General features: G+C 49.5%; 1 protein-coding gene across 1 annotated transcript; it reads left to right on the top strand.

Moving 5' to 3' along the window:
* Window positions 1-17,030: 17,030 nt before the first annotated feature.
* Window positions 17,031-19,160, top strand: LOC147724455 (GSK-3-binding protein-like). Its single transcript, XM_086966014.1, has one exon. It carries the CDS (start codon window positions 17,254-17,256, stop codon window positions 17,722-17,724), a length of 471 nt encoding a protein of 156 aa, XP_086822140.1. The 5' UTR covers window positions 17,031-17,253; the 3' UTR covers window positions 17,725-19,160.
* The last annotated feature ends 462 nt before the right edge of the window (window positions 19,161-19,622 follow it).

Here is a 19,622-nt window from a genome sequence, read left to right as displayed (position 1 = left end):
ATCACTCATCCAGCTGCTAATATGAACCATGCACTGTTTGAACCTAACACAGGTGTCAAGAAACTGAGAACTGCAGGTGATTAACACCTGCGTATCATCTGCGTCAATCGAGTTTCAGGAAAGGTTGTAGCCCTGAAACAGCGATGCTCAATATTTCAGATGATATTCACAGAGCCTTAGATGAAGGTGAGGCCTGTCTCCTCATCCTTATTTACTTATCAGCGGCATTCGACACAATAAACCATCCAGCTCTACTTGAGATTCCAAAGAGGCGCTCTGGCCTTAATGGCACAGTACTAGAATGGTTCACTTCCTTCCTTTAGCACTGTTCGCAAAAAATTAAAATCCACTCCTGCATCTCAGTACCAACACAAGTTAAACTTAGAGTCCTGCAAGAAACGATCCTCTCACCATAATAATAATAATAATAATAATAAAGCCTTTTCTAAAGCGCCTGGCTGCACTAGAGATAGTGTGTCCCAACGCTAGATTGTTGCTAAATCTCAAGAGGCAGAACGATGAGAGAGAACGAAGTCGAGATCAGAGAGAAGGGGAAGTTAGATGGCTGGAAACAGGTGGGTTTTGAGTTTAGCATGGAATCTGGTCTCTGAAGGTTACATTCGGAGGTCAAGCGGTAGTTCATTCCAGTGCCTAGGAGCCAGGTTCCTGAAAGAACAACCTCCCATTCTGGCTCTGCGAGTGCGTGGGACCATCCCTCTTCAATCTCTTCATGGAACCCCTTGCAATTATTCTGAAACAAGCAGGGGTTCAATACCACCTTTATGCAGATGACACACAAATATACTACAAAATTAAATCACCCAGTGACGTCCAACACCTCAATGTCACGCTAACCAAGATCAAAACCTGGTTTGATGCAAACCACTTAAAGCTGAACCCGGACAAAACTAAATTAGTTCTGCTCTGTCCGAAAAGTAACCACCAACCTATTCAAGACTTGCTCAAAAATCTTGATTCTCTAAACTGCTCCCTCACCCTATCCAACTTGGTAAAGTCACTAGGCATTACCCTGGATAAGAACCTGTCAATGAAAGACCACATCAAGAACTCTGCAAAAGGTGCGCTTTATTATCTAAAACACCGCAAAAAAAGTAAACCTTTCATTCCACAGGATGATCTCAAGACAACTGTACAAACCCTTGTCCTTTCTACACTGGATTACGGGAACGCCATCCTAACAGGTTCACCAAAAGCTCACTTAGCCCCACTAAGGTCAGTCCTTAACATGGCAGCTCGACTCATAACAGGTGTAAAAAGATTTGAACGCATCACACTCAACTGGCTTCCCATAGAATATAGATGTATTTACAAACTGGCCTGCATCACACACCCAATCCCCCAACTACCTACACAGATAAACTGGTAAAAGCAGGAAAATCCAGACTCTGAGAATCACCAACTCACTTCTCATTCCCCCGAAACTGAAAAGGAAAACAACCCAATGCCAATCTTTCTCTGGTAATGTTCCCAGGATGTGGAACGCACTCCCTATTGACCTCAGATGCAACCCCTCCTTCTCTTGCTTTAAAAGGACCTGAGACTCCTGCTCCTTAACAAATACTTCACAGACCAAGTCTGCCAACTTAGGCATCAATAACCTAATGAACTCCCCTCTCACTCTGACCTTCAAGGATGGTGGTTAGCTGAGTATTTCAGCCACATGCGTCTTCTCCCCTTCACTGTATACATAAGTATGATGTCTTTGCTTATATCTTTATGCATTCTCATGTCCTGTGATGTAGTGCAATTTTTCTTTTCCTTTGTATATGTAAAACGCTCTGATTCCCAAAGGTCTAGCGAGCGCTATATAAAACTTCATAAGTCATTTTTTTTTTTAAACAGGTCTGTCTCTGCTCTGTGTTGAAACCGTGTGCACCATTGTGCACTCCCCTTATTCTTCTACGCTTGCCTATGTGGGAAGTGTTTTCATGCATGATGACCACCGCGGTGTGGTTATCACATTATGTGAAGAGGTGTGAGAAACAGACTCACTATTTATGGTTTTCGGTAAGCTGGCAGTTTTGAGTTCTGCTGAGCCATTTACAGCCGTGGTGCGTCCATTGGGGCGTAGGGGCGTAGCCCCACTAAGCCTGGACGCACCGTGGCAAGCACACTGAGTATTGAGTAAAAGTAATTATTAGAATTCACAAACAATAATAAAGCGCCGCAGCGCTTCAATCCGGGACACGGCGATGATGGAAGGCGGAGTGCGCAGGGGGTGGGGGCGGGGCTGCTGGTCTGCTGCAGCTTGAGTGACAGTCTGCAGCAGGCCAGCAGCACTGTGCGCATGAGGATGTTAGGGCTGTGACTTGCCGAGCATGCGCGCCAAACAACTAGTGAAGTTCCGCAACTGAGAGAGGGCCGGGGGTGATGCTTCAGCTGGGCCTGGGGTTTACATAGGGCGCAGGGTGAGTACTCAGTGTACCCCTAGACAATCCTGGCGCTGTATGCAGCGCCAGGATTGGCTGGTCCACAGCGATCCTGGCGCTGTATGCAGCGCCAGGATTGGCTGGTCCACCGCGCAAAATCAATTATTGGATGCTGCGCGTGGGTGGGGGCACACTGCTCAGCACACTGCATATCAGGGCCAATCACTGTGTGACTTCAGCATGAAGCCATGCCGTGATTGGCCATTCGGGACGCGTGCGCCGTGACGTTCTTTAGTTTCACTAGTTTCTGTTTCTTTGTAGTGTAGGGGGCCGGCTCCAGTCGTCGTCGCAGCAGCAGCCAGCAGACGTCCCACGGTCCACTGACAACAGAGTCACTCACGTCACACAGAAGTGTGCGTGCTGCTCTCTTAAAAAGTTGAGTTGAGTACGTAAAGTATATTGATGACACATCCATGTGCAAATGCTGCGATTCCGTGGGGCCATCATGCGTCATTACAAACAAGTTAGGCCTATTATCCAATAATGTCACAGCCAGCGTAAGGGTTGCCATTGTTTTCTCTAATCATGTTATGTAGAACTCCTTTGAGGAAAGTAGCACACAGGGCATTCCCAGACAGGAGAGTAAACGCTGGGAACTGTCCCGAAAATCTGGGACAAAAAGTAAACCTAAGTGGGCCTCCATATTAAGGTTGGACACAGTGGTGCAGTAACAGACACTGTGGTCATCTTTATGGCCTTTGAGTTTGTTTACGTGTAAGAGGCACAGTGTGAGGAGCAGCCTCAAATGTGTGCTCCTCCTGGCAGTGGGCAGGGGCTCTCGACCATAGCCCCCATCGCTTATTCCTTAAGAGATCCCTGCCTGTGTTTAATCGGAATTAAAGCTGCAGCTCAGGTTCCCTTGTTAGAGACAAAACTAGCCAGGCCATTTGTTATACTGTAAACTCCCTAGCATCACCTGCCTTGAAATGTTTAGCCAGTCTCTTAAAGTGACCGCCTGGTAGCAGGTGAGGGGTGCCAGCACCCGTGTTTATTCAGCCCCTTGTGCCAGCATCGCTGAAGGTACTATTAAATGTGTATTTTAAGGTATGCCTGTCTCTGCATTTACGAGTGACCACTGTGTCTGAGCATTTTAGTTTACAGCCGATAAACTTCCAAAATCTCCACATCCCAAAGTAGGGGAGGTCTGTGTGCTCTGGAGCCCCCATAGTGCTGACCAGCAAGAACCATATGTCATAATAATAATAATAGCTATTATTTCCCACTGTGGCACAGGCATTTATTCTAGTGCGCATCCAGTGTTTCTACCAGGCACATCATTTCCTACTGGGCCCATAAAAATGTTTTCATTGCAGGAGGGAAATAGATTATTCACCACCGTGACAGACGATAAAGATGTTGGTTATTTCAAGAGCTGGAAAAATGTGATTCAAGACATGAAATGTATGGGTTGCTTATATTTATTTGAGTATTTATTGTGGAAAGCCCTAAGCTCCCCTGCTCTCGTCTACCCCCTCCCACACACGTCTCTCAAAGCTCCCCCACTGAGGGGCAGTTACTGAAAACTCCTGTTTTTGGGTAAAATGGGATTACAAGTGGTGTGGGTTTATGGCCTGTAAATGGCTTTGTTATGGAGGAAACACGAAGAAACTGGACGATAATTCTGCATCCAAAATGTTATTGAACATAAAGGGTCAAAAACTTAGCATTGCGGGGTAACCTCGACTCATACCAAGATACATTTCTCAACAGCTGTGATTGGCTGCACTAACTGCTTTGCTTGCTTTTGAAATGACTACTAGCAAATATTGTATCTTCATGATACCTACTTTTGGAAGACAGATCCATGAACATCAATTCACCAGCAGGTATGGGGTAGCGGAAGTGACATCACAAGCCATTTCACCTTTACGTTCACTCACACACATGCTTACATATACATACACATTCGCACATACACTCGCTCTCACATAAACGCACTGTCACCTGCACGCATGCACACAACATACATTTAAACAAAAATGTGACTTACTTCAGCTGCCAGGGAGGGCCATATTCCTGCTAAGTGTACTCCATTTATTTTACACTGATAGTGAATATTATTATTCACTATTAGTGTAATAAAAAAACTAGAAAAATTGAGGGGTGTGGAGCCCCAACCGATGTCCATAAGGACGGCTTTGTCTGTGTTCCTGGCACTGATTTTGCTACCTCTGAGGCCAGGGTTCGCAAATGCAGTGCCAGGGGTCGCAAGGGGGCAGCCAGGGGCAGCAGCTGCGACCCCTAAATTACATCACTGGGCAGATCATATTTATAGAACATGTGCACCAGCGGTCCTTCAAGTAGGTGTTGGAAATTCTGGTTTTTGACTGTTTGGGCTTCTTATGAATGCGCACTGTGATGTAAATTGTCCTGGCACTACTCTCTTTAATCACAGAAAGTGTGTTTTACCAAGGTTTCCAACTTAGGTCTCGGGGAGCTAGGTTCATGCTGTGCCAATAAAGTGATAATTCGATTGAAAATCTATCATGGAATGTCCCCAGTGTACGTAGGTTTCACAAGTGTGTTTTTAGGCAAAGGTGGTGTTGAGCTTAGGGAATGGTGATTTTTAGGTCTGGCTTGTGAGCGTTTGTTACCAATTTTTTAAAATGTAAATAGAGTGGGCCTTGGCTTCCCTGGTGCATGTGCTACCTGTGCATAGTGTGTGGTGTGTCGTTGTGTGTCTGCGTCTTTTTCTGTGGAACAATTTCCCAATATACAAAAGCCACATTTATTGGCGTTGTCAAGTTTTACTCTTGACAATTACGCCTGGAGTAAAGTTGGAGAATCCAGAGGGATTGTGTTATCTTCTTAAATTGGAATTTGAGTCAAACAGATCCAAGCAGCTTCTAATAGACCTAGTTGCAACATATGGGTTTTTGGACACTAGAATGCAAATGACTGAGGGTTGTGTCTCACCTATGGACTACTGAAATATCGATCTGCAGAAAGCTGTTTCCCAACTGCTGTGCAACTTCTTCTACTCTTAGAGCTGAGATTTTCATGAAAGTCTTATAGTCTGAATTCAGCACCTGAGCGTAATAGGACGGAATGTATGAAGCTCTGTGGTTATACTGAATAAGCAGCTACCTATGTTATGCCAACTATTAATGTAATAACTGCACTTTCACAATTGCTTTATTAACCTTCCTGCTTTCTCAAATTTACTTGAAAATGCACATTTTTTCTTTTCTTTTTTCAAAACGTTCTGGGGGGGGAGTGGGGGGGGGAATTGGGGGGAGGGTAACCCCCCAAGACCCCCTTATGGGGTTCGGGCTCGCTCAATGCGCTCGCTTGCTACACCTCACCACTTTCAAATATCACCAGCTGCCCCTGGCCATTCATGGCATTTGTCTACTTGCCTTTTCCTACATTGGGATTTCCAACTTGATATTTGTTTAACCCCTTGGTAAAGTTAGGCTGCAGCATCAACATTATCGGCGCCATCTTGCCCCCCTTTTTCGAGCCCATTCATGCGCGTAAGCGGCAGCCATTTTGAGTACCATGGCCTCTCTGCCCATCGCTGATAGCCAGCGCGTCTCTCTCTCTCTCTCCCTGACCTCGCAAAGCTTCCCCCGCACGCTGACAGCCCCCGCTCTCACATGCCTTGGGTCATAAACCCCTCTTCCACGGAGCTCTGCCTCGGAACCCCATCCTGTTCCCAGCGCGACACCTCCCACCATTCCTTTCATGGTCCCGGATCCTTTGATAAAACCCCCTTTCCTCTGTACCCGTTTGTCTTCCTCGTTCCCAGGCCGCCACCTGGCCCTGCGGATACTGTTATTGCCCCCCCTCCTGTACAGTAGGAAGCTTCCCCCATCAAAGGATCCAAGAGCTGATCAAAGCCCCCACCCCATGAGATCCGATCAACCTCACACATTCCGTGAATCGGCGGAATGTCCAGCTGCGCGATAATCATCACCTGTTGTGACCGGGGTGGGGACTTCAACTGTAAATGTGTGTGGGAACGGGCCTGAAGCGGGGATTCCGAGGATGTCTTTTCTTACATCAAAGTAATGACAGAGATGTGTTTAAGGTAATAAAATAATAAACTTGTGTATAAGAGGCCAGGCCTCGGAGATGCGGTTAGAGCACCTCGAGAAGATACCCTGTTGTCTGATTTGATGTGTTCTGCTCCGTCGGAATAAAACTTCTGTTTCCTGCCTTCCAGTCTCCAGCGCCTGCCTCTTTGTTTGGTAACTTGAGTGGGTATAGAGGCGGCTAACGCCGGGCAGCTTTGAAAAAGGTCTTCTGCCCGTACCTTTTTCCACAATTGGCGTCCCAAACGTGGGGCCCATCAGCGACTCGTGGATCCAGTGGGAGAGGTCCCGACGACAGAGTGAACGACTGCAACGATCGGGAGAGCTCCTGTCCGATAGACCCTCGTCTGACAGCCGATCATCCGAACTTCACTGGTTCCGAACAGACCTCTCTCGAGTGATCTACGGTCCTGACTGGGAACCATCAGGAGTGCCGCAGGGACTACGAAGAATAGAGGACGATCGGGCGCTGGATTCGGAAGACAAGAAACTGTCCATGCGGTCTGGGTAAGGTCGTGTAAACACGACGAATTGCGAAATGATTGTTTGATTTGTTTTGAAAATACTAGTATTACTCTTTTTGATTTGTTTGGAGATTCACTGTCTGCAAACGGAGAAACAACAGGCTCTCCCTTTGCAAGTAGTGAAGGATAGGTAACGCAGACTTTTGTCCCCATTGTAATCAGTCGTGCCTATCTTTTCTCCCCCACTGATTGATTGTTTGAACCCGAACTACTGTTCGCGGATTGTTTTCTGGAGATTCTCTGTCTGCAAACAGGAAAGAACAGGTTCTCTCTTTGCAGGTAGTGAAAGGGTAGGTAACGCAGACTTTTGTCCCCGTTGTAACCCATCGTGCCTACTTATTCTCCCCATTGATTGTTTGACTGACCGAACATTGACTGTTCGATATTGGTTCTTGAGGTATTCACTGCCTGCAAACAACGTAGAATAGAAATATTCTGTCTAGTCTTTGCACGCAGTGATAAGATAGGTAGTGCTGACTTTTGTCCCTATTGTAATCCGTCATGCCTGTCTTCTCCCCACTGATTGGTAGCCTGTTTAGCCCGGACCGCTTATTAGAGATGAACCATCCGGCTCCACCGGAAGGCACCCCTAATAAGGACATGTTCACAAAGCATGGATTGATCGCTATAGCTTATAGCAAGCTGTGGCATAAATATACGAAAAAGGATCGAGAAAGTCAGTGGCCACTGATAGGATCCTTCGACGATGATAAAATGAGCGTGCTAGAAACAGCCCTTGGGAAACACAAGACAACGCCCACTATGCTTGATAGTTTCGGCATGTGGCGCAAAGAAACCGAACAGCGTAAGAAGAGAAATGAGAGTAGGTTGGGAAAAGAGCTGCGAAAGGCAGCCCACCTAGCTGCTAAGAAACTAGAAGAAGAGATTAAGGAAAGAGAGGAAGCCAACCAGAAACCAGAGATAGAAACATCAAACCAGTGTCCGGTTAGAACGCCCCCTACGCTCTATCCTGAATTGCCCTTGAAACAACGAGCTAACGATGATCTTTTGTTAGGACCTCCGATCATCTATATGCCCCCTCCATATGCCCCTTCCCAACCTTTAGCACAGCACCCACCACCCCCAGGCACAAACAAGAGTAGCGCCACAGCTTCGGCCCCCATGGCCTCTGTGCCGGCCGAACTCCTTGTATTAGATACTACACAAACGACAACGTTAGGCGACCCTGAGACCCGAAGGGCTGGTTCCGCAAGAACAAACAGGTTAAGCAAAGATGAGCGAGCAGGGATTGACAAGATAGCAAGGACACTGGTAGAAAGAAAGGAAGATGAAGAGTACATCACGGATATGTTCAACTCGTATACAGGGAGTCACAGACGACATTTTACTGTACAACTGTGTTACCATGTCTTGAACACATACGAGGACCGATATCGAGACAAAGGTCCCGAGAGCCTAACGACTCTGTACCGGAAGGTCAATATCGGGGATGAGGGCGAGTGTGATGTGACGGACCTCCTTATGCGTACGCTTGAGGTTTTCCGCCACCTCACTGAACAAGAATCGGGAACTAAACCCACGACATCCGTAGCGACCGAACCACAAACTGAGCAATCTAACGCCATGATGCCGATACGAGAGGCTGCCCCTTACTGGGTTCCTCCACGAGGTGAAGGGACTAACGATGATGCAAACCACAAAGATGCAAAAGGAAGGGTAGTGTACAACTGCGTCTACCAGCCATGGGACCGGCAAGAGATTCTGACATTCCGGAAATCTCTGCCTGACCTACGTAAAAACCCCACTGCCTTCTATACTGAATTAGGTACAGCCCTAGGTTCAACGATTATGACCCTGGCTGACATCGACTTGTTTTTCGGGTTATGTCTACCAGCTGATGTGTGGAAGCAAATCCGGAAAGTCGACCACCTTAGGCTGTTTGGACATACCTGGTCACAACTCGATGGCATTGATAAACAACGAGAACCTGGACAAAAGCCTTTGAAATCCATTTTAGACCTCCCAGATAAAATCGTACAGAAATTAAAAACCCTGATTCCAGAAAAGAAAGTGGACTGGTCGATAGTAACGGCCTGTCGCCAGAAACCCCAGGAGGATGTATCGGACTACTTCTCCCGGTTTGAAACGGTGTTCTCCGATTACAGCGGCCAGGACATGACCACTGCAACCGGACACCATCTGTTTGTCCAGAATTATGTTAAGGGTTTGTCACCAGAGGTCTCCCAGAAACTGCAGGCCAGCGAGAGTAGTTGGGCAGCCTCCAAACCTGCGGCTATCCTCCAGATGGCCCAATATTATGAACATCAGAAAAATGAAAACGATAGAGCAACAGAGAAAAAGAAGAAAGACTTGAAAGAGAGGGTGATGATTGCACAACTGCAAGGGGTGACTATAGGACGAGACCAATACAAGGGAAACTATCAGACGAACGTCCCTAAGACTGCACCTCCCAAGGACCGCACTTCGACTCCCCACATAAGATGTACAGACATTAGAGAGGACCAGTGTGCTTTCTGTAAAGGAACTGGCCATTGGAAATCCCAGTGCCCGGTTCTTTTGGAAATAATCAGAAATAAAGACCCCAAGGACATAGCAAGTGGACCGAGAAATAGGGGACAGCTGCGAGGGCCCCCAAACGACACGACTAACGATAGATCAAGCAGACCAAATACATTTGATCGACCCAGACAGAACCAGTGCCAGCAATCTGACTACGATGACGCCCACGACTTTGCATAGGACTGCCATGGGCAAGGGAGGGATCCAGTCGAGCTCTATGTTGACCAGCAAGGCCCTTATGTCACTGCTAAGGTCTTGGGTACAAAGTCTCCATTTCTGGTAGACACTGGCGCAACACGTAGTGCGTTATCTAAACAACTGATTCCAAGGGCACCCTTGTCTGGCTCACTTATAACATCGACAGGTTTCGATGGAACGCCCTCCACTAACCCTTTGTCCGCTCCGATCCTCTTCGACTTAGAAAACAACACCACTGACACCACGTTTTTGCTTTCCTCCAATAGCCCTGACGCCATTATGGGACTTGACTTATTGAAACACTTCCGAGCGACAATTAGATGTTCTCAAGACGGAGTTCGAGTTTTCCTTTACGACAACCCCGTTCTGCTTAGACATTGCCCTCCCCGACGCATGTTTTCCATCACTGACGCTGACACATCCCTGCTTGACACTCTGCCTCCGTATCTGTGGGCCAAGACAGATTCGGACGTAGGGCGCATGATGATCGACCCAGTACACATTACTGTCCGACCGGACGCGATACTCCCAAAACTTCCACAATATCGGATATCGCCCGAGGGCGAGAAGGCATTGGTAAAGATCATTCAGTCACTGATAGACGCAGGAGTGGTAGAGGAAGTGGTTAGCAACGTTTGCAACAGTCCTATCTTGCCCATCATCAAGAAACAAGGAGAGGGAGATGAGAAAGCATACCGCTTTATCATTGACCTTCGAGAGATCAACAAAGTGGTTGTACCCCAGTACCCCGTGGTCTCAGACATCACCACCATCCTGACTTTGATTCCTTCTACTGCCACCACCTTCACTGTCATTGACCTCAAAAATGCATTTTTCTCTATCCCCATCCACCCAGACCCATCTCTTCGGCTTCACCCTAAAAGCCCGCTCATATAGGTTCTGCCGAGCACCCCGGGGCTACACAGAAAGCCCTAGCATCTACAGCCAGGCCCTCAAGAGACAGCTAGATCAAGTCCAGTTACCCGATGGAGTGGTGTTAGTGCAATACGTCGATGACATCCTTTTGGCAGCCGACACCACTCCATTAGCAGTCACAGCCACCATTCAACTCCTGCACTTCCTTGCGGAAAATGGCCACAAGGTCTCCAAAAAGAAGTTGCAATTCTGCCAACCCCAGGTCACTTACTTAGGCCACCTTTTGTCCAAAGACGGAAGGAAACTCACTCCCGACCGGATCCAAACCATTCTCGAAACTCCTGTCCCTAAGACTCAGAAACAGGTTCGCTCCCTACTAGGCCTCACCTCCTTCTGTTGACAGTGGTTGCCAAACTTCAGTCTCATTGTAAAACCACTGCTTTCTCTGCTAGCCAAAGATGTCCCTTCCCCCCTCCCTTGGACTACAGAATGCCAATCCTCCTTCACGGAATTACGAGATGCCCTTTGTTCGGCCCCTGTCCTAGGCACCCCAGATTACACAAAGCCCTTCTCCCTTTACACTCACGAAAGGGAGGGGTGCGCTTTATCTGTCCTGACCCAGTCCATTGGCCCAAAGCAACGACCGTGCGCTTACTTCTCTGCCACTCTTGACCCTGTAGCCAGAGCCTTGCCTGCCTGCCTTCGAGCTGTAGCTGCCGCTGCTATCTCTATCCGACAGAGTGAGGGGATCGTACTCTCATATTCCCTCACGGTACTAGTACCCCATGCAGTTCACACCCTTCTGAACCAGACCAAGACCCAACACCTGACGAGTGCATGACTGACTGGATACGAGTTGACTCTGCTTGCCCCCCATATCACCCTGAAACGATGCACCACCCTGAACCCAGCAACTCTGTTACCCCTACCAGAGAACGATCCTGATGCGTCCCCTGTGCATGACTGTGTGACTTTTACGGACGAACAGACTAGAAGTAGAATTGACCTCAGAGACACAGCTTTTCCTGACCCCGACGGAGAACTGTGGGTGGACGGCTCTTGCATCAAACTCCCCGATGGCACCACTTCAGCTGCCTATGCAGTTACCACGGCTCGAACTGTAGTCGAGACAGCCCGCATCACGCAACGATCTGCTCAGGCAGCGGAACTGATTGCCCTGACACGAGCCTGCATTCTAGCAGCAGGAACCACAGCGAACATTTACACCGACAGCCAGTACGCCTTCGGGGTGGTTCACCATTTTGGGCTCCTTTGGAGGGAAAGGGGATTCTTGACCTCACACGGCACCCCCATTTTGCACGGAGATCTAGTCTCCGCCCTGATCGAAGCTGTCCTTCTCCCCAAAAGGCTTGCGGTCATCAAATGCCAGGCACACAAAAAGGTGACAGACATTATTGGGCAGGGAAATGCACTAGCCGACATCATTGCTCGAACGACAGCTGAAAATAGGACGACAACACGTATGTACGTGACCAGGTCACAAGCAGAAAAATGGACTGACGCTAGGGACACTATTAGAGACATTCAAATGGCTAGCACACAACACGAAATTGACTGAATGGACACGGGTGGGATTAAAAGACGACGAAGGCTGCTGGCGGACAAAAGACACAAACAAATGGTTGCTACCTGACTCATACCTGATTCCCATACTGACTATGGCACACTCCCCTGCCCACATAGGATCAGCCCCCATGATTGAACTTGTCTCCAGAGTTTGGCACAATGATAAAATCACAGACTCCGCCAAACGTCTGGTCCAACAATGCTTGATATGCCTGCAACACAACCCCGGGAAAGGAACTGTAGTACCCCGGGGAGGGTTTGGGGTCCCAAATCACCCGTTTGAAGTCCTGCAGATGGACTACATCCAGCTAGACAGATGCCAAGGCCTGAAATATGTACTTGTTGTGGTATGCGCATTTAGCAAATGGGTGGAAGCATACCCAACCCGTGACAACACTGCTATGGCCACTGCAAAAGTACTGTTAAAGGAATTTTTCCCTCGCTACGGCCTTTGTCGAATTTTATGGAGCGACAATGGCCCCCACTTCATAGCCGAAGTCATTCAGCTCATCTTAAAGGGGCTGGGCATCAAGCAGAAGTTCCACGCAGTCTTCCACCCCCAGTCTGCTGGACTTGTTGAGCGACACAATGCCACACTAAAGCTTAAACGGGCCAAGATAGTGGCTACCACGGGTCTGAAATGGCCAGACGCCCTCCCACTGGCATTGCTATCGATGCGTTCCACCCCCACCAAACATCACTTGACACCTTACGAGGTTGTTTTCGGTCGACCCATGAGTGTCTGGTCTGCACCGAAACCAACTTCCATTCATGACGTCCCGGACGTCCTAATGTCTGATTATCTGTATAAATTGACTGAAACTCTGTCTGTCATTCATCAGCAGGTGCAGCAGGCCATCCCCGATGCTTCCAGGGGTCCGGGTCACACCATCCAACCTGGGGATTACGTGCTGATCCAAAATTTTCAGCGAGCGAAGAGTCTGGAACCCCGGTGGACGGGCCCCTGGCAAGTATTGATCACCACCCGGACGGCTCTTCGTGTGGAGGGGAAACGGCACTGGCTGCACGCACACCACTGCAAGAAGGTCTCCTCGACCTTGGCCACAACAGAAAGCATCGACAACCAAGAAGAGCTCCTGAACAAGGACCGACCGTCACTAACCTGCTATCCTGATACCGAAGCACTTGAACTTTCAAAATTCTCTGATCTCACTGTGCCATCCAGAGAAGGGTATTTCCTGCATCGAAAGGAGGGAGCTTCGGCTAAGTAGACCACGGACTAAGCTAAATCTCAGAACGGTGACCTAAACACCACCAAGGGTCACCCGGAGAGAAGCTAAACGAAGTCTGTGGTTCTGCCCGCTACCGAGCACCTTGAAGATGATGGAAGCGCCAGATAAGAAGATGATGGAAGCGCCAAATAAGAAGATGATGGAAGCAACAGGAAATACCCACTACAGGAACCCAAGAACTGACAGACTCCACAGCTCAAAGACAATTGCACTCTTCATCACAATCCTTTTCTGCTTTCTCCTCATGACCACACTCTGGATTGTGGAAGAAAATGCACCTGCTCATGAAACATTTCTGACCACTGCTCAGCCTACCACCATGAAGGAACATTATCTGATTTCGCTCTCTCCTCAACTCAGAGAAAGGCGAAAGGAGTTTTGGAATAACTCCTTTGTACAGTTGCTGCACCAGCACAATCTTGCCACCAACGCCACCAACTGTTGGATCTGTGGGTTGCTACCCCACGCCACTGGACATTCAATACCTTTCATCCCTTCGCCCTTCTCAATTCACGGCTCCTGCCTTGCTTGGCTGATCCTCCTGCAAGAAAGCTATAAGGACAATGCCACCTCCAGCAAAACCATAACGCATTTCTTCCACGAGGACTGGCGAAACAAAACCAAGACTCACTTCTGTCCGCAGACCTCCAACAACTCTATCCACATGGACATCCCTGCTAAAGAACGAATTGAAATGCAGGTGTTCAACAATCCAACCAGACCCACCTTCTCCTATCTACGGAAACGAACGGCTGCCACCCTGACCGTGGCTCTATCTGTCATCAACGTCACAGGCCACATGTGCATAGAAGGGCTTGGGACACAGCTGGTAGGCCGCAGTGCTTGCCGTTTTACCAGAACTTTGAACTCCACTGATCCACCTTCCTTTGTGTCGTCCCCAAACATGTATTTCGTCTGCGGCACAACGGCTTACACCTGGCTCCCCAAAGGCTGGGGGGCACTTGTTTCATCTCCTTCATCCTTCCTCCGACTTATGTGGCTCCAGCGAATCATCATAGACAAAAACGAGCCAAGGACATTGAACAAGCCGACTCAACAGGAGCACAGTTCCTCGATGCTATGAAGGGACTTGTTCCGCTCTGGGGCCCGATGGCAAACAGCCGTGCCATCCGACATCTGACTCAGGCAGTTGAGACGACAATGAACATCACAGCTGGTATCCTTGCTAACAACACCGCCGAGCTTCAAGCGGTCCGCTTGGTGGCACTCCAGAACCGCCTTGTCCTAGATGTGGTTCTTGCAGACCGTGGTGGAGCATGCCGCATTATTGGGTCCAGCTGCTGTACATACATACCGGACAATTCACCCTCAGTGTACAAAGCCATCGAACATCTCCACAGACTCTCTTCAGAAGTCCACCAGGAGCAGGAAGAATGGTCACTTGGTGGATGGTTCTGGAGTACCGTTAAGAACTGGGGCTGGAGACTGTTTACCATTATCCTGATTCCTGTAGTTGTAATATGCGGTCTATGCTTAGGTATTCAATGTCTGCCACCTCTGTGTTCATTATGTACCAATTGTATTTGCCCTAAGACTGTGGACTTTGGAAATTAACGCATGGGAGCATTGTATGATGCTGAGGTCAGGAATTTAATGAAGATTGATATCGAGTAGGCAAGCTGGCTAGATATGTTGAAAAGGGAGGACTGTTAAAGTTAGGCTGCAGCATCAACATTATCGGCGCCATCTTGCCCCCCTTTTTCGAGCCCATTCATGCGCGTAAGCGGCAGCCATTTTGAGTACCATGGCCTCTCTGCCCATCGCTGATAGCCAGCGCGTCTCTCTCTCTCCCCTGACCTCGCAAAGCATCCCCCGCACGCTGACAGCCCCCGCTCTCACATGCCTTGGGTCATAAACCCCTCTTCCATGCAGCTCTGCCTCGGAACCCCATCCTGTTCCCAGCACGACACCTCCCACCATTCCTTTCATGGTCCCGGATCCTTTGATAAAACCCCCTTTCCTCTGTACCCGTTTGTCTTCCTCGTTCCCAGGCCGCCACCTGGCCCTGCGGATACTGTTATTGCCCCGCCTCCTGTACAGTAGGAAGCTTCCCCCATCAAAGGATCCAAGAGCTGATCAAAGCCCCCACCCCATGAGATCCGATCAACCTCACACATTCCGTGAATCGGCGGAATGTCCAGCTGCGCGATAATCATCACCTGTTGTGACCGGGGTGGGGACTTCAACTGTAAATGTGTGTGGGAACGGGCCTGAAGCGGGGATTCCGAGGATGTCTTTTCTTACATCAAAGTAATGACAGAGATGTGTTTAACGTAATAAAACAATAAACTCGTGTATAAGAGGCCAGGCCTCGGAGATGCGGTTAGAGCACCTCGAGAAGATACCCTGTTGTCTGATTTGATGTGTTCTGCTCCGTCGGAATAAAACTTCTGTTTCCTGCCTTCCAGTCTCCAGCGCCTGCCTCTTTGTTTGGTAACTTGAGTGGGTATAGAGGCGGCTAACGCCGGGCAACTTTGAAAAAGGTCTTCTGCCCGTACCTTTTTCCACACCCTTCGCTGCAGCGGCAATTCCGCCACAGCGCTAGGGGGGGGGGGGGGGGGGTAGCGGCGCTCCAATGCTCGTGAAGGAACCGCTCCGTCACAAGCCTCGGGCGCGCTGTGCTTGTGACGGAGCGGTTCCGTCACGGCCCCGCCCGCTCAATGGAACGTCCAGCGCAGGCGCAAAATCAGCGCCACGCAGGCGCGCCGAGCGGGCCGTGACAGAACCGCTCCGTCACCAGCACAGCGCGACTGAGGCTGGTGACGGAGCAGTTCCGTCACCAGCATGGGAGGGTTAAGTTTTACAGAACAGTGTGACTCTTTCGATACGTTCGTTTAATATTGTATTGTATTCTTCCTATTCTTAAAATCAATTAAAAAAACATTTAACCGGCCAAATAATTCAGGAAGACACATTTCGAACCTAATTTCAGCATTTCAAAATTAACCACTGCAATTTGAACTTTGTTTTCAAAAAGGTAGTGGAAGGAGGCGAGAGTAAGATTTGTTAATTCATAAACAAGAGCCACAACAACATACAAAACTAACACAACCCAAGGTTTGTTTACCTCTACGCCGACGCATGGAGGAAAACACGGCGTTGCCTCCTGTTGGAAGGGCTTTTCGCGCTCTTGTTTACAATAAATTCAACATTCCTGGTGATAAACAAGCCTGTGGGCGCATGCGCGCCCAAGAGCATTACGTGCACAACACAGCAGCACATGGAGTAGCTGTGGTGAAACAAAGGAAGCGCCGCCTTGACGTAAACAGCACACTGCGCATATTCACGGACTACGCACAGCAACTAGTTATAGAGGCCTTTCATCATTTCTCCAGACAAGGCAGAGCGCAGTGTGCCGTAGCCCCGCCCCCTCAGGGTGACACCATGCCCTTGCCTTACAACCAGACACCAAAACACTGTGACGTCGCCCATCGCATTCTTGGACTTTGAAAGGCTGGGCAGGGCTCAACTGACATAAGGGCGGTGTCTCGTCTGTAGTGAGTCGGGCAGCCATTCAGAAGCAAGTCCGGTTGAAGGGATTGGTCGGCAGTGTTCGAAATAAATAACAAGCTGTGTTGCGAGGGGCCGGGCGAGTGTAGAACGTGGGTCTCGGGAACTTCGCACACTGGCTGGTTGTGAGCGACACCCCCACGCCGTCCCAGCGCAGTGGTACAGTCGGATGGGTGGCGCGTCACTCATTGTTTACACTTGAAAGGCAGCGGCGGAGTGCTGGGGCTTGCTGTTGCCTAGCCGGGTCGCCATCACCATGCCGTGCCTGGAGGAGGAGCGCTTCCTGCTGCTCGAGCACTCTGTCACCGTGCGGCCGCAACATGACGTGGATGCACTGGTGGCCCGTATCGGGCAGGCCCTGCAGCTGGAAGCTCCCTGCAACCGCCCAGGGCACCCGACGCCGCCAGAGCCCGGCTATGGGGCTGGCAGTTCGGCCTCGTGCGGCTGCGTGCGTGGTCGTAGCGCCCCTTACGCACTGTGCGCCTCACGAGCCAGCGGGAAGCAGTCGCAGCAACACCGGGCGCCGCTGCAGGGGACCGCGGCCCCCGGCAAAAAGCAGCTCTGCGGCCGCGGCTGGACACGTGGAGCCGCAGCCAGAGACCGGGGGGACGAGGAGGACCCGCACCGCCTACTGCAGGAGCTGCTGCTCTCTGGGAACCTCATCAAGGAAGCTGTGCGCCGCCTGCAGCTGGCCGCCTCCTGTACTGTGCCGGAGACCGTGCAGTGACTGAGACCCGGGGCCCGGCGAGGAGAGATCTGCCCCAGGGCTGGTCCAGAGGTGATCGGCCTGGGATCCCAGCAGGCAGACGGCTATAGGGAAGCCCCCGCCTCCCCGTCCCACCCCCCACCACCAAGAGAATGTTTTACCTGGGGCCGCCTCAAAAAGAGCAGCCCTGGAACAGGGATACCTCTTCGAGGCAGCACGCTTCCACTCCTGTTTGAACAGAGGGCGACAGGCCGAGAGGCGATCACCGCCTGGAAGAGACGCCCTCGGCACCCAGAGGAGCGACATCTGCCCTGCGCCGAGAGGAGAACCTCGCACCCAGAACTGACAGCAGAGGGTCTGCAGGGGAGGCACGGACCCGTGCTCTTGGGAGGGTCCACGCCATCAGACTGGGGTTGTTCTATTCTCAGCCAGACACGTGTTGTACAAGGGGGTAAACCATACTTGAAAAGCAATGCTTACGTTTTGTATTCATTTGTAATACCAGGGCAATGAGATTACATGAACTATGAACTTGGTGCTAATAAGAAGGGGCCGTTAAGAGGGGCCCTGTTTCCTCTATTGGATTGGAAGGTGGTTGGTTCTGGGGGTGGCACTACTTCAAGCTGTTGGGTGGCTGCAATCGATGTTACTCTGTGTTCTGCAGTGGATAAAACACTTCCACAGAATAATTGCTCAGCCCCTATAAATAACGGGTACGTTATTTTACAACCGCCAGGTCTAAGTACGTTTAATCAGTGTTTAGGCGCATAGGGTATGCGTTAGCGGCCCTCACCCCCCCCCCCCCCCCCTCCTCGTTTACAGTGGGAAGATTTTGTTGTTGTTTGGGTAACATAGGACAGGAGGAACCTCGTACCATGCAAGGTCATCGGAGGGGATGGGGCGGGGGCGAGATGTGTCTCAGCTTGTTTTGACCATGCGCTGTTTGTGCAGCCGTTGGGGTGTAACCTGAGGACGTGCACATTGGAGCTTTTTTGTGTTATCCCAAGAACCGCCCTCCTCCCCTCTGTGAATTCTGAGAATTGACTACCGAACAAACAAACTGCTGCCAGCGCGCACAACCACCGAACATGCCTGTCCGCTCCAGGGCTCGCCTTCTGATTTTTCCAGAACCGCAGTAACCTCAGAGCCCTTATACTTGTTTTTTTTTTATTTCTACTATGTGACACTATAAATGTGAATATCCTTCTGCCGCCCAATGTGAGGGATATACTCGCTCCTTGTGGAATGTGACCATGAATGAATGTCCTATGTGATTGATGCTTTTGTTCGCTTCCGAGAATTACTTTGAAATACACCAATGGCTGCATGATGTGGCTGTTGACTAATGGCTCGTTCACTTCGTAGCGAAGTGCTTATTTCATAAGTGTTTCCTGAATTCCAGGATGTCATGGCCCATGATTTGAAATGTTTGTATGAAATAAACGTGTTTTTAACGATTTAATCTCCGTGTGATTAAACGACGGACATAAGTTCTACTCATTTTCTTTGTTTCAGGCTGTGCCAACGCAGCGTGTTCTACAGAATCTACGTATTTTGCTGTTATGTTCTTTTAATGAAAGCCCAGCGTGTATTGATCGAACCAAGATGGTGGGAAGTGTACACACGCATGCATTATTAGAATGTACGAGAATGAGACGCTCCGCCCATCAGGCGTTTCCTGAAAGTGCATTATGGTCCTCATTTGAAGAAAGAGCTAAAGCTTTGTTGGCTTGCCAGAAGTTGGTAAAAAATAGTTTTAACCGCGCGGTACATATATGGTCAGGTCAACGAATTTCATTCCGGCTGAGAACAAAATCTGGAAGATTAAAGATAAGCGTAAAAAAGGAGTCTTGCGACGTCTTTAAGATGTTAAAAGTGCATTCATCTTAGTAAACTAGCTGGCCTGTTCTCCAAATGGA

Source organism: Lissotriton vulgaris, chromosome 4_1 (genome assembly GCF_964263255.1).
Source record: "Lissotriton vulgaris chromosome 4_1, aLisVul1.2, whole genome shotgun sequence".
Lineage (NCBI taxonomy): Eukaryota > Metazoa > Chordata > Amphibia > Caudata > Salamandridae > Lissotriton > Lissotriton vulgaris.
This window is presented reverse-complemented; position numbering and strand designations above follow the sequence as displayed.